At 37.2% G+C, this 15,870-nt stretch overlaps 1 protein-coding gene across 2 annotated transcripts in view; it reads left to right on the forward strand.

Annotated features, from left to right (window-relative positions):
- LOC124546732 (serine-arginine protein 55-like) overlaps positions 1-15,647 on the forward strand; it is a 35,894-nt gene extending 20,247 nt beyond the window's left edge. For both annotated transcript variants that reach the window (XM_047125060.1, XM_047125059.1), the window contains exons 5-11: positions 1,392-1,418; positions 3,104-3,173; positions 5,231-5,304; positions 7,604-7,792; positions 14,478-14,594; positions 14,777-14,902; positions 15,015-15,647. In XM_047125060.1, the coding sequence (XP_046981016.1) occupies positions 1,392-1,418; positions 3,104-3,173; positions 5,231-5,304; positions 7,604-7,792; positions 14,478-14,594; positions 14,777-14,902; positions 15,015-15,111 (700 nt within the window). In that variant the 3' untranslated portion in view covers positions 15,112-15,647. The remainder of the gene's footprint in view (positions 1-1,391; positions 1,419-3,103; positions 3,174-5,230; positions 5,305-7,603; positions 7,793-14,477; positions 14,595-14,776; positions 14,903-15,014) is intronic.
- The last annotated feature ends 223 nt before the right edge of the window (positions 15,648-15,870 follow it).

Genomic DNA, 15,870 nt, shown 5'->3' on the forward strand with positions numbered 1-15,870 from the left:
AGTGAAGTTTATGGAATGAGTTTCCAATCTGGCAGAAAAATGTCTTGTGTAGTGGATTGTAGACAAAATGAGTTTCGTGACAGTTACATAAATTTTGCAATGAATGTGGCATTTCATTTATGAAATCTGTGGAAATGATGTGCGCGGTGTTTGTGAAAAAATAATTCCATGTGTGTTTCGTGGCATTTTAGTAAGTTGTGTATATGTTTATATTCATTCCATGATTGATACCCAATGCTGTGGAATGCGTCAGGTATGTTGTGTTGTTTTGTCTTGTAATTGTTAGTCTAGTATGTAACCTTACAAACATGTTACACAGTGTCACACTGTGAAAATGATTAGATTATTATTTTTAAAATTAAAATTTTGTCCGCATTGTTTGTTGTTCATATGGGATCTTTCAAATGTCATGATTTGACCACATAAAGACATAAAGTGAACATCAGGTACAATAACATTTAAAATTTGATAAACAGGAAGCAAAAACCATTTTGAAAATAAAATTTAGAATAATTTCAGATTCTTGAACTATAAATCACACACATTAGTACAGAAACTCGCTTTCCTCCTTTGCCTCTGTAAATTTGTATGTGCATGCATTTCAGTGTATTATAAAGCCTGTGTGAATGTATGTATGCACATTTTACACACAGCTCATATTTTGTGCTGGAGGCAACTTGTACACAAGCTGTGACTTTTAAGTGTGTTATAAATTTAGAACACTTCATATGCATTTCTGTTATTTATACATAAAGAAATATAGGGAAGGTAATTTGTCCCCGTGTTTATGGTCCAATATTAGATGGTTTGCTCTGGTGGGGCTGGGAATTGTTGAGAGTGTAACTACATAATAAAAAGGAAAAACCTTGACTCAGGTGTGTATGTAATGTAATTTGCTAACTTTGCTTGCTGTGTGAGCCTCATAGCTCAGTATTGTAAAATAAATACTTACATTCAGATGGCCTTAGTATTTTAGTGTATCTTTTGATCAAATACAAAAAATTGCATTTAAGTGTGTTAATAAAAACATATAGTGTACATTGCTCATAGGTACTTCAGCATCTTTCAATATGTAACTGCTTTCCAGTGCACCTTGTCACCTTGTCTTTCAGATACAGGGTGAAGTCATTCAGAGCAAATAAGCCATATGTCTGCAACTTGATTGCTATGTATAATTGATAGAAGGTATTTTGGAGTCTTTCACACACACATTTCAGTGCCATTTTTTACTATCTACTAAAATGTCATTTGGTGAATGAGTGACGTGATCATTCATTTTGTTTCTGAATGAAGTGCAGATTGTAATACAAATAAAAAGTGCAGTGAACTTGAAAGATGCATAAAATTATTTGTTTGTGAAATGACGAACCTGACAACTTCATTTGTTTCAGGGATATGGATGTCCGAATGTATGACAGGTATGTTTTGATGCAGTTTATTGTAGATATAGTGCTAACAAATGGGCATCTTTGTGTAACTGCCATTGGTTACTGGTGTAGGTTTTCTGTTAGTGGGTGTAGAGGTGTTTCAGGTGATAGTCATAATGTAGGTCATATTACTTTGTAATGAATGTTCTTTCTGTGATGCGGAATCAGAATTCACATCACTGGGCTGCTCTTGATTATAAATTCTTAAAATTAAGTTCGAAGTGGGATGTTTTTAAATGTGCACCCACATTCCTTGAAATTGTACCATTAGAAGTAAGAGGATTTCCTATTTGTATGAAAATTCATTCTCTCTATCATCTCTATCTCTATCATCTCTATCTCTATCATCTCTATCTCTATCATCTCTATCTCTATCATCTCTGTCTCTATCATCTCTATCTCTATCATCTCTATCTCTATCATCTCTATCTCTATCATCTCTATCTCTATCATCTCTATCTCTATCATCTCTATCTCTATCATCTCTATCTCTATCATCTCTATCTCTATCATCTCTATCTCTATCATCTCTATCTCTCTCTCTCTTTTTTGACACTAGTATAGGAGTAGTTCTGTATATTAACTAGTGCAAAGTTTTAGCAGGAAGAAAGGGTTCTTGACTTTAACGTCTGCATTACCAGATATTTCGTACTGCCCAGTAGGAATGTTCACAATATTGAAAACTCTTGCTGAAGGAGACTTGACTTACATAATATTGGTGCAAACATTGCATTGGGTGGTGTGCACAAACTGATGAAGTACTGGTACCATCACGTAACTGGAAAGATAAATGAAATTTTCTTTAGTTTGAATTAAATAATTTGTGCTGTGAATATGTGCATACATTACATTCAATCTCAGATTGTTATAAATTTGAAACTTGTGTGCATTCTCAACAGCATGCACATACAAATTCTTTTATAGAACATAAGAATTTGTAGTGTTTTTTTTAATTGCTTTGCAGTAGATGTAGTCTGAACTCTTGTAATTTGTGTAGGAAGTTTAGCAATAGAACATCAAAACCTCAAGATGTGCATGAGTTATGGATTGCTGCACACATAACAAAATATAACCATTGGGTGTGTGGGTTAACATAATTTTTCAATGTCTCTTGTGTTCTGTAGAATAATTACATCTATGAAAGAGTGGTAGTTCATAAATTTTTGCACCTGAAGAAAGCATTTGGTTTTAAAAGGCAGATAAGTCAAGAAATTGTGTTTTTCTCTCATACTTCACTATTTATTATAATGATTAGATTGAGAGGAAATTGCACAGGTACAGTAAGAGAAATTTGTGTGTGATGTACATGTATAGTAATAAATCAGTCTGTGCTGAAAGTTCATAAATTTTACTGTAAAAAATCTCCAAATTAGAACTGTTGTTAGCTCTGAAAAGCCAAATTACATTAAAATGGTGGAATCGTGTGGTTGGCAGAAATACTATTTGTTGGACATTAACATTGCATTTTGTCTGTATAGCTTTTCTACATATATCTTGGAGCAATTATAAAGCAAGATTAACTGCTGTTCAGTCAGAATAGCATTTTGTCCATGAACAACATGGTTATTACGACTAAAAGCCCTCAGCTGCAGATGACTTTTGCCTTTCCCATTTCTGGAAATAGTACTCAACCATAGTTTCTGGGTAAGTGCTATTGTGCTGTTTTGATGTTTTAGGTATGGACCACCAACAAGAACGGAATATCGAGTAATAGTAGAAAATCTCTCCAGTCGTGTCAGCTGGCAGGTGAGACTGAGTTAATTTGCCGTTTCATGGTTTAAGATTGTGATATTTAGGATAATTTCATTTGGAAACACTACTCAGATGTATGTTTTCATTGGAATTTCATGTAATCTTTTTTAAAAATGTGACTGTTCACGCCTTATGTTTGTCCATTTTGTTGTTAATATTTTGGTATCTAATGACAGAGCAAGTGGAAAAAGAGAAAGAAATGCATGTTGAAATTGCTAACTTTAAAGTTGTCATTGTTCCTGAATTACAACTTTTGCCTGTGCTAGTTTTTATTGCTGTAGAAGATAAACTTGTAGAAATTTTTCACTATATAAATGTCTATAAAGAGTTGATTATGTGTTGAAAATATTAGAAGTCTTTTTAATGCTTGATACTTGAAAAGCAGAAATGTGAACTTGCTCTGGTTATTAGTTAAATTCTTGTAGGGGCTTACTTTATTAATTGTAATTTCAATGTTTTAAAATGTCTAAAAATGATCGCTGTTTTTTCCAAAGAGTCATGCCCTCTTCGCCATGGAGGGACTGTCCGTGCTCGAGCCATAGGTCCTATTGACTGATGTGACTGATAGTTGAGGGTGTTTGAGCACCCTTGTGCTTTATGATGGCCAACCGATGAGATCTAGGGCAGGCAAGGCGTCGCTTGAACATTTCGCTTGGGGGCCAAGGCTGGACATTGAGATTCAAATGATTACTGCCAACCTCCCGCCCGCTCCGTTCTGGCAAATGGGCATCTCTTCCCTCTCTGACTCCGTGGTCCGTAATGCGTGAGGTGCCTTGATCAGATGATGGGTCACCCACATGGCAAATCCTAAAGAGCTCACAAGGGCTTAAGGTAAATGGACTGACAAAATATTGTACTCTGGTACATGCATTTACAGCTTCCTACAGCTGATGCTCTCTATGAAAAAGTAAAATATTTATAGAAGACGAGAATGTGTTAAAAGTTAAGCTAAGGACAGTTCCTGCTTTTTTTGTTGAAGCTGCAGGTACTATGAGGGAAAGGTGTTATGTGCTTGAAATTAGCTTACATTGTAATTAATGAAGTAGTTTTTGTTGTTTTTAGTTAAAATACTGTTTAACAATAAAGATGACTTCATTGCAAATGTGTTACTTTGTATAAAAATGAAATGAAGTTTTCCACAAGTCTTCACCGTGACTGAAATGTAATAAAAGTATCACCAAGTTGTAGACTGCAGTCTATTGAAGATAACTAACAGCTGTATAGAACATGACCTGCAGCTTGTATTGTTCATATAGATCATCAAGAAATTAATACATTTCACATCAACTGGTTGAAAGTAGCACACAGTTTTCAAGAGTTGCTAGACAAGACAGAAGCATGAAGACCTCACACACACACACAGCCCTCCAGAAGGCTGCAAAAGACCTGGAAATTAAATCGTATACTTGTCAGGATCTATCCACCTGGGAGTTTTGGTGTTGTGGCAGCAAAAAGTACGATTTACAATGATGGAAGCATTCTAGTCGAAGTCTTGGAATTGGATTTGAGCAAACTACCAACTGTGCGCGAAGTGGGCATGATGCAGAAACATAATGAAGAGTTGATAGATCTTCAGTGTGATTTGAAACATACGAATATGAGAAATAACAAATATGAACACCGATGCATTGAATGTCTCGTGGTTTATCCTGTTAAATGTTGGCTGCATGAGGACATCAGTTTGGTACTTCAAAGAGTTAAAAGTACAGTGGATCCGAAGAGATGCCTTGAAAACTGATTTTACTATGTGATGAAGATGCTTGGACAGAAATTTCATGTCATTTAATTGTATTGGTGGCAAGATGACTCCTGAAGATAAGATTGTGTTTGAGTATTTCTAATGATAAAAATATTACAAGGATTCAGTGTAGGCATAGGGCTGGTAACTAATTTCAAGCACAGCTATTGTGGTTATGTATAAATTTTTTGCTAGATGTGTATTTGTGTTGTTGAACAGTTCACTTAATTAATGAGTTTAATTGTTTAGTGAATGTATGACAATACATACAAACATAAATTATTTTGTTTTTAATGCTGTGTATCTGTCGTAGGATTTGAAGGATTTCATGCGCCAAGCTGGTGAAGTTACATATGCTGATGCTCATAAACAACGCAGGAATGAAGGGTGAGTTAATTTCCCATTCACTTCAGTTCTTAGTGCACATAAATATTTGTTTCAGAACTTGACCACATGGAGATTTATATTGATGATATTACAAATAACTTCTCAGATGACTTGTAACTAAATATTAAAACCAGAGGGAAATGATTATTTAAGTTTGATACCATTTATGATAGGACAAGAAAGAGGGAAGTTGGAGCCTCTTTCTCTTCACTTTCCCCTTTTGTTTATTGCATGTTACGGATACTATTTTCATTTAAGTACTCAGTTAGGTACTCAAATAATTGGGTACTTCCTAACTTCCCTTCACTAACAAGGGAGCCTCCCCATCGCACCCCCGTCAGATTTAGTTATAAGTTGGCACAGTGGATAGGCCTTGAAAAACTGAACACAGATCAATCGAGAAAACAGGAAGAAGTTGTGTGGAACTATGAAAAAATAAGCAAAATATACAAACTGAGTAGTCCATGCGAAAGATAGGCAACATCAAGGACACTGTGAGCTCAGGAGCGCCGTGGTCCCATGGTTAGCGTGAACAACTGCGGAACGAGAGGTCTTTGGTTCAAATCTTCCTACGAGTGAAAAGTTTAATTTTTTATTTGCAGACAATTATTATCTGTCCGTCCGATGCGAGGTAACTGCACCGTAGTATGGGGACGCTACACCTAAACAAACATGTTTTGACAGAGCACAGGGAAAATTGTGCGACTGTGAAACTGTTGCATTCATTTGTTGCAGTTTGTGACAAACTCTTACGTTTTCATCAATTTTTTGGGAGTGATTATCACATCCACAAGAAAACCTAAATCGAGCAAGGTGGAAGAATCTTTTCACCCATTCGCCAAGTGTACAAGTTAGGTGGGTCGACAACATATTCCTGTCATGTGACGCACATGCCGTCACCAGTGTCATATAGAATATATCAGATGTGTGTTCCTGTGGAGGAATCGGTTGACCTATGACTTTGCGATCAAATGTTTTCAGTTTCCATTGGAGAGGCACATCCTTTCGTCTACTAATCGCACGGTTTTGCGGTGCGGTCGCAAAACACACTTAACTTATTACAGTAATCAGAGACGTCAATGAATGAACGGACAGACCATAACGTTGCGTAAATAAAGAAAGCAAACTTTTCACTCGAGGGAAGGCTTGAACCGAAGACCTCTCGCTTCGTAGATGCTCACGGGACCACGGCGCTCCTGGGCTCGCATTATCCTTGATGTCGCCTATCTTGCGCATGGACTACTCAGTTTGTATATTTTGCTTACTTTTTCTCATAGTTCCACACAACTTCTTCCTGTTTTCTCAATTGATCTGTGTTTAGTTTTTCAAGGCCTATCCAGTGTGCCAACTTATAACTAAATCTGAGGGGGGGTGCGATGGGGAGAATGATGTTGCTGAAGTCTGCTTAAAGATTTCATGGTCTCACTGTGGGTCCAAAAAAGTGCTAGTATTATCTGATAGTAAATATTTTGTATACTTCGGTCTGTTTGATTATGTAAATCAATATTGTTGCCTACAGAACTCTGTTGCACTGTTGAAACTTCAGTTTCATGACTTGTGTTACTGTTCACACTTTATATTACTGATGATGCTACACAGGTTTTATACACAGTTAAATTCTTCTAATAAGAGCTCTGTTAGTAAGTAAAAGTAATGTGTGGCAAAATACGCCTTGTCATGAGATATACAACCACCCCTCCCCCCCCCCCCAAAAAAAAAATTACATACACACATTGCAAATTACATTACAATTTTCCTTACTCAACCATGAAAGTATTGTAGATCCAGTGTTAGATGTAAAAGGTCGTGGTTACAATTGTGGGATTTTTTTTCCATTATTGTGTTTTGTGTTGAAGGGTATGGTTAGTTTCTGTTTGTAAAAGGTAACATATCTTCTGTATGTCACATTGTTTCATTGGAAAACTGACAAGAACACAAATTGTAAAGTTTAGGTTTTCACAGGTGACATTATTTCTGGACCCAGAGGCCATGGTCGATGTACCAAACTATTCCCCAAAATTTTATCTCCGATTGTGGGAGACAAAATGTGGAGAAATAATTTTATATATCACCCCAGTGGCACAGCCCGTGAATTTTCATTGAAAGAAGACAAATGCTTGCACAAAAGCTAAGCACTTCATTATAGCAGCACACATCAATTATGATAGTTGTATTATGCATACAGTTAACATGTTCTATTAAATCAAATTTGATATGTATTTAGGTAACAAAATTAATGAAATATGTCTGTAGGGAAGCTGACTGAAAGTTTATGTACTAATTTCTTAATTCTTTGCAGTGTGGTAGAATTTGCCACACGGTCTGATATGAAGAATGCTATTGAAAAGCTGGATGATACAGAGTTAAATGGCCGAAGAATTCGGCTGATTGAAGCAACACGTCGTCGGCGACGTTCCCGTTCATCCAGTTCGAGATCCCGATCTCGCTCTTACTCTAGATCCCGCCGCCGCAGCAGATCACGATCAAGGTAATTACGCGTGCCTTACTATTCTACTTGTTTGAAATCTGCGTGCGTGCAGGCATGTGTATTCTGCAAGTTTGGATTGTGCACATATAGTTTCCTTGAGAACTGGGTTCAGATGAATAAAGGGATTTATATTTTAATCTATGTTATGAACAAAGTGTTTTCATTTGGAGGTTTTGTTTAGTGAAGTTGATCCCATTAATAACTTTTTCATTTGTGTGATGTGAAATAAAATATTAATTGCAACTGTTGCTCTAAAAAGTCTGTAAATATTGACATGTAGTTAAATTTTAAAGAATATCTTTGCTTAACTATTATCAACAAATTCAGTGTCATTCTATCTTGATTAAAAATAAAATATTAGCATTGTGTGTGAAGAATGTTAATACAGTAGGCCCCGCTTACTGGGCCCCATGTTTTAATTACAAAAAACTAATCATTTGATTCATTGATCATTTGCAATGAATATCATATTAGTGTTGTGAAAATTTAAAATGTCATCTATGGCACCATTTGTCAAAGCTGATTAGAAGTATCCCGATCTTCAGTAAGGCCCTATAATTATTATTTGAAAGCCGCAGCCTTTATAGTGTTTTCCTCTATATAGTGTTCAGAATTTGTGGTCCCTTGAAAAACGTTATAGAGTTTTCACTGTAATAGTTCTGTGTGATAAAATGCGGATTGATATATCATATGTACTGTACTTTTCCAAAGTTTTAGCAAGTGGGTGCTGGGTACAATACTGTGTAGCCTTTCAAAATGTTTCATGCATTTTTTAGTTTCTAGCACATCTGGAGTCACAGTTAGAAGCTGTATACTTTATTGTTAAATATTTAATGAGTTACTGGGACCACTCAAGGAATGAATCGTAAAAAGTCCTCTTCCACTGCTCAAAAACAGTTTTTCTTCAATTGTACGTCAGACATCTGAACAGCATGCATAGTTAAATTATTGTTTTGTGTGGTCCTCCGTATTTGAGTCCAGAATGGTGACAGATGAGAAACTGTGTGTTGTAATTCAACAGGATTCTGGGGTAGCAGCTTTGGAGCAAGGGGTAGGAAAAGTCTGTTGGAGACTGGGAGAAAAATAAGAGCACAAATTAAAATTGGTGTGCTGCTCAAGCTAGTGGAAGTGCAAAAAAGGAAGAAAATGTTGAAAGATTATCATAATGAAGTTGAGGAAGCTTTACTTTTCTGGAATGAACATTTAAGAGGGAAAGATTTGCACATTACTAGGCAAGTATTGCAGTAAAAAGCATTGCAATTTCAGGGGCAAATAGAAGACTCAGAATTTACTACCTGTGATGGATGGTTGGATCAGCATCAGATTACCATTAGTAGAGAGGCTTTATCTGCTGACAAGGTGCTACACCATTGTTTACTCTCTTTCAGAGTTAATTCGCGAGAAGGGGATTTCTGTGAAACAGATGTACAGTTGCATTGAGTGGTTTAAGTTGCACGATCATCCCATCGGCTTGCAGTAATGTCGTGGGCAACCATAAGCTTAAGCTTACATTGTGCCTGTGCTGGCAAAACATTGCACTTACAGTTCACATAACATCAAGTTTAGTTAGCTATACTGCAATAGCGATGTTGCAATAGCAGTCTCCACACAGATAGCAGACGATATGGTTTTCTGTTCCATCTCGTAAATGTAAGCTATTGAGCAAGAACAGTATATATAAGAATTCATTTTTAGCCTGCTATCACACTAACAGTAAATAAACTGTATAATGTATATATGAGCATAGCAAAGCACACACTTTCGTTGATGGAGCAAAGAAATATAGAAAACAAGCATTTGATGATGGCTGGTATCTTGAAAACAATACAGTACATAGTTACAAAATAAGGAATAACCAAAATTGTAACTAGTCGCTCTGTCTTTCAGTGAAGATGCAATAAATATATGAATGCGTAGCTTTTCACTCACCATTTTCGGTGACAGTTGTGCCATTCCATCCAGCTCTCCATCGTTACTGTAGTCTGCATCAGTACCAAAACCAGCTTCATGATCATCACTAACACACATCATGAGCCACAACAAATGCATATTTTCTAACAGACTTTGTGTTCATCTAGTGCTTTGTAATGGAAATCTGTACTTTCCAGCACAATTTTTAGTGATGTTTCCCACCGCTGAAAAGCTAATTTTCTTTTAACAACACTAGTAACTTTCCTGCCAGGGGTGCTCTTTTCTGCTGTAGTAAGCATAAATATGCTTACGAATTACACCAGTCTTGAAAGAATGCAAATGGGTGACAGGATGAGGCTGCTTTTTCTTCTTTCCAAGAGCCTAAAAAAATACATTACCTGATCCAGACGGCTCTGAATTGTTAGGGCTGAAGTCTACATATTTCAACTTCTGCAACAACACGCCTTCGCTTACTACTGTTCTTGCACTAATTCCACGAACTTTTTCATGTTTGTTCTGCAACTTTTATGAGTAGGATATGATGGTTGTCCATTAGTACATGTGTATTCCTTTTGCTCGTAAGACTAAAGGATTCTCTGTAGTAACTTAAGTGCTTCGCTATCTAGCGGCACACATTGATGCAAAGGATTGTCACTTAGCAAATGAAGTTTTTTAGAGTATCAGAATTTTGTAATGCGCAGCAAAATGAAAGCACATGAAAGAAGTGATACGCAATGCATGTTGTTTATGATCATGCCAAACAAAGCCAGCAATGCGGGAGCTTTGATGTAACGACCAACAGTGATTACCACGCTGGGATTGGTTCACACCCCATGCCTAGTGCCTCACGCTTCTCTCTATTTACCAACCTGTTTCGCTGCCAACTTGAAATACATACATCGAGTGGAAAGTTTCAGTGGCCTGGGTATAATACAGAAATCAAAGGAACATACAGCTTTCTAAAACCTAAAAAAATCGAATCCCTGCCCTTGCATTACACTTGTGGAGAGAAGGTATGGATTAATTGAAATCTTCAAAACTTTGTTCCAAAGTAAATTTGTGCCAGCTGTAGAGGAATATGAGATTACAATTTACTGAGAAAAGATCTGCTGCTTCTTAATAACATGCCTTTGCATCCTGCCAGTGATCGAACTTACAGATGAAGATATCAGAGCATTCCAAAGTTTTAAACATGGCTGCTTGGTTCAGTGACCATTTCTAAATTAAAATTGAAACAAATGTGCCCTCAGTCACTATTATTGACCTGGTTTCAAAGCTTATAAGAGTGCCTTCATCAGAATTAAAACAGCCTATAACAGTTACGAATTTATAGGAAAAGACACTTTTTTATATAAAAAGTGTAAGTTCTGACTAACAATAAAAGACAGAGGCAGTACTTACATGTCACACATAAAATAATTAACAGGCCAGAAGGGCTTTAGTCACAAAATATATAAAAAGGAATGCTGAAGGCAAGCCACTATGGGCTACTCGTACCTGTACAGCCATAGGTTGCAATGGACTCGGAGCATTATTTTACTACCAAATATAACCACTCTTTGTCAGCTGATGGACCATGGCATGCGATTGTTAATTGGGGCCGTAAAAATTTGTATTTGGCAATAATTTGCAAAATAGATGTGAATTCTGCCCCAAAACATAAATTACCAAATAGATGCAATTTCATAGTGAATTGTATCGAGAGAATCTGTTTTATCTATTTTCTGCATACCAATATTAAAATGATATTTTATATCTGCCAGTCCAGTTTGGGAAGATAATGTGTGTTTGAATCTGCTTGTACAATAAAAAGTGCACAAATGCAGTACTGTATCAATGCGCTTGATGCTCCAAGCCATCCCAATTCGTGGGGGATTGAGTGGTCTATTTAATGCAGCTTAGTGCCACATTTTAATATGAGACTGTGGTGGTACTAGCATTTTCTAACAAAGAAACATGCTTCCAGAATGAGATTTTCACTCTGCAGCGGAGTGTGCGCTGATATGAAACTTCCTGGCAGATTGAAACTGTGTGCTGGACCGAGACTCTTAACTAGGGACCTTTGCCTTTCGCGGCCAAGTGCTCTACCATCTGAGCTACCCAAGCATGATTAAAGACCTGTCCTCACAGCTAGCTCTATTCCGCTAGTGCCTCGTCTCCTCCTTCCAGACTTTACAGCTCTCCTGCAGACCTTGCAGAACTAGCACTCCTGAAGAAAGGATATTGCGTTAACATGGCTTAGCCACAGCCTGGGGGATGTTTCGAGAATGAGATTTCCACTCTCGCCGATGGTAGAGCACTTAGCCACGAAAGGCAAAGGTCCCAAGTTGGAGTCTTGGTCCAGGACACCATTTCAATCTACCAGGAAGTTTCAACACACATTTGTTAGCTAAAGATCAAAAGTTGGCAGAATGTGGACACTTTTAACATGGCAGATTAGGTGGTGATGTTTTGAACAGTGGTTGCATCGAATATTGTTAGAGGTCGGGCCTGAATCACCTCGTTAACAATCAATACTCTGCCAACCTCAACAAGCAATTGCACAGCAGCCACTCTGTTGCTTTTTGTTGCACATTGTTTTCTTATTTAGAAATAAGTGAAGCGACTAATCCTAGTCCATCATGGATTCAGATTATGATCCTCACAATACCAGAAGAGACCTGCAATCCCTGTGACAATGTGTCAGTTCTACTTTCACAGAATACAGGTGGAGGCTGCTGCCCTGTGAGTGGGAGTCCGGGCTTGTTTCCTCGCACCACTTCTCTAAGCTCGTGTGGTGAGAATACTGATATGTTTATGCTTGCGGCTTGCTGCCACTGTATAGCATCCACACTCGGCACTATCGTGATTGGAAAGCAAAAGTCAAATTTTTGGGGTGCACCGAAATTCTTCCCCCTACATTTGAAGAGTGTTTTCTGGTTCTACTTCTATGCTAAATGCCTTGTCAGTTCTACCTGTAGTGTTGTCGAGCATGGGTCGGATGTCTATGAATGCCTGTGAAAGATAGAAATTAATAATCCACAGGTTTTATCATTGAATTGTGCAATAGAAAGTATAGCAGTCAAAAAGTTCCAGGTTTGAAGTTATTTCAGAGAACTAAGGCATTTGTCTTCACACATTTATAGTGACAAGCTTTTAAATTTGTGTGTCAAATCATTTACAAACAAAACAATGAAGATTTGAATTTCGCAAAAATGGAATGATCAGAGGTTCAGTTGTTGGTACAGCAGGTGGTAGACTTATTTATTGGTAGAATACTGGATAGATGCAATACAAAGGAGATTGCTAACAAATCACTTATGTGACCAGTTTTAGAGTATTGCCCAAGTGTGTAGGATCCGTACCAGATAGGACTAACCGGGGATATTGAGTGTATACAGAGAAGAGCAGCACGAATGGTCACAAGTTTGTTTAATCTATAGGAGATTCTCAGAGATACTGAAGGAACTTACTGGAAGACTCTTGAAGATAGTTTACGACTATCTTGAGAAAGTCTGTTAACGAAGTTTCAAGAACCAGCTTCAAATGGTCACTTTAGGAATATACTACAATCTCTTATGTATCACTCAAATAGGGATCGTGAGGATAACATTAGAATAATTACTGCATACTTAGAGGCATTCAATCATGCTTCCTGATCTCTATACATGCATGGAACAGAATGAAACTAATAACTAGTACAATGGGACACATCCTCTACCATGCACTGCATGGTAGTTTGCAGAGGACAGATGTAAATGTCTGGCTTTTTTTTTTATCCAGCTTGGTCTTCTGCCATATTAGGCCAGAGGGTAGTGTGTCCTGTGTATACCAGTGTGTTTATGTCCGGGACTCCAGGGAAATTTAGGAAAAACCTGGAAATTTTTTCATCCAGAAGAAATTGTAAAAAAACCTGGGAATTCATCTTGTTTTAGTTTTGTCACGTTTGTATAATTTTCAGTGGTAGTTACCTGTACTCTAACAAAGAATTTCACTTTAGCTCACTACTTCAGAATAATACTGCAGGAATAAAACCAGATTTGCAACGAAAATGCACCATTTGCAATGAAAAAGCACAGTGTACACAAATGTCTGCTGACAGTAAAATGTCATAGAATGTGCAGTACTTCGTAATAGCGGACTGCTTTTGATGTGGGGCTAATGGGATTGTGGGCCTCATTTTGTTGAGTGTGATGTCACAACTTTTACATGTGAAGGACCGCGTGAATGAGACCAAAGTGGACGGTATTACTATGTTGCGACACCGTATCACTAATGCGATTACAACAGTAACAGAGGAAATGTTACAAAGAACTTGGCAAGAAATTGAATATAGACTCAATATTCTTCGTGCTTCAGATGGTTCACATTTGATGATAAAATAATTTATTTGAGATGCTTTACAATGTGGTGCATTTTTCATTGTCTCTACTGTGATATTTTTTCCCTGGGTCTTTGAAATCAGGGATGTTTGAGTGGGACACCCTGTAATTGTGGGTGATTATTATGTGGCCACATATGAAAAACTTATGAGAACAGATAGATATTTGCCATTTTCTAGTCATCTATTAATTGAAAATTAGCAACATAATTTTTGGCTTTACAAAATAGGAAAAACATCTCACTAAATTTCATCAATTAAAACTAATATTAGGCATGTCTCTGTGAAGTGATTTCCTGTTGAAGCCCAGTTGCACTCTCCTCGGGTTGCTTACCTTAGACTTAAAGCTATGATTTGGGCTCTGGGCTAACATATTTGAACCATTTTTAAGCAGCTGATTTATTCTCTTTACAGGTCTCGCAGCCGAAGTACACGTTCGAGAAGCCGCAGAAGCAGCCGATCTAAATCCAAATCACGTGGCCGTTCAAAGACTCCATCTCGCTCTAAGTCCCGATCACGATCAAAGTCAAAGTGAGTTAGAATTCTTCTGTGTTTAGTAGCTAATTAGATGTTTATCTTGGGGCTTAATGTTGGGTTTAGGGCACTCTGTAAGTTTTCTCCATATTACACCAAAATTCTGAGGCTGTGTGAAGTTCTGCATTGTTAATGATTTTCAGTGAGTCCAGCTAGTTATTGTATTTTGGTGATTCCAGGTCTCCAGGCCGCTCCAAATCGAAATCAAAGTCCAGATCTCACTCACGTTCTCGATCACCATCTGAATCAAAGAACAGATCAAAGTCTCGTTCACGATCAGAATCAAAGGCACAGTCCGAACCCAAGTAAGGATTAAGGATTTAAGGATACATTTTTCCAGTATAATTTGTATTTACTATATTCATATATTTTGCTATTCCTTCAGACCACATAACTATTGAGGATTTGTTGTTACAGGGATAGGTCCCGATCTCGATCTGCAAGCAACCGTGATGATAAATCAAAATCAAGAAGTATGTCGAAGTCACCCAAAAAAGATGAAAAGACACCATGAAAACATATTTGTAATATTACGCCATGAAAACATGTTCGTAATGTTACTATCACACTTCATTTAAGGTTTAGCCTAAGAATGTTGTCATTCTCATCAAAACATTTTTTAAGTTCGTGTAAGTTTATTGTAGGTAAAATAGGTACATTTTACATGTAATTTGTGTAGCTTAAGTGTATATGGAAGTGACAGCTATGTGAGAACTATTTCAGCTTTTTCAGCCTGTTGTCATTTAGTATGACTCACCCAATTAAGATTATTTTCACTGTGGAACATGGTTTTGACTGCTCGCAGAAGGTATAAGGATGCAGCCTACAGTGCATATACTGACTAAGGGCATTCTGGTTAAAGAGTCCCACTATTGCGAGAATAAATATGATTAAATGTTAGTACAAAATGAATGTTGACATGAGACAAGGAAGAGATCGTGAAAAGTGATCCTCCCTTCAGTTTTGTTTTCTGCTCCTACTGCATGTCACCATTGAACTAAACTTGTAATTGTCATACTATCAATAAAGTATATTGTACTTTCAAGGAAACATTTGTTTAATTTCCATTTCCCTAAGAAGATGTGAAGTTGCTTTAACTCCTGTGTGTCCCTTCAGTGGTCTATATTTGAAAATGTTCTGCGAAGGGAGGTTCTCATTGTGGTTAACTGATAATACGATTTGTGTGTGTGTGTGTGTGTGTGTGTGTGTGTGTGTGTGTGTGTGTGTGTGTGTGTGTGTTTTGATGAAATTGTTGAGGTTGCAGCCAGTAGGC

The sequence above is a fragment of the Schistocerca americana genome, chromosome 1 (genome assembly GCF_021461395.2).
Source record: "Schistocerca americana isolate TAMUIC-IGC-003095 chromosome 1, iqSchAmer2.1, whole genome shotgun sequence".
NCBI lineage: Eukaryota > Metazoa > Arthropoda > Insecta > Orthoptera > Acrididae > Schistocerca > Schistocerca americana.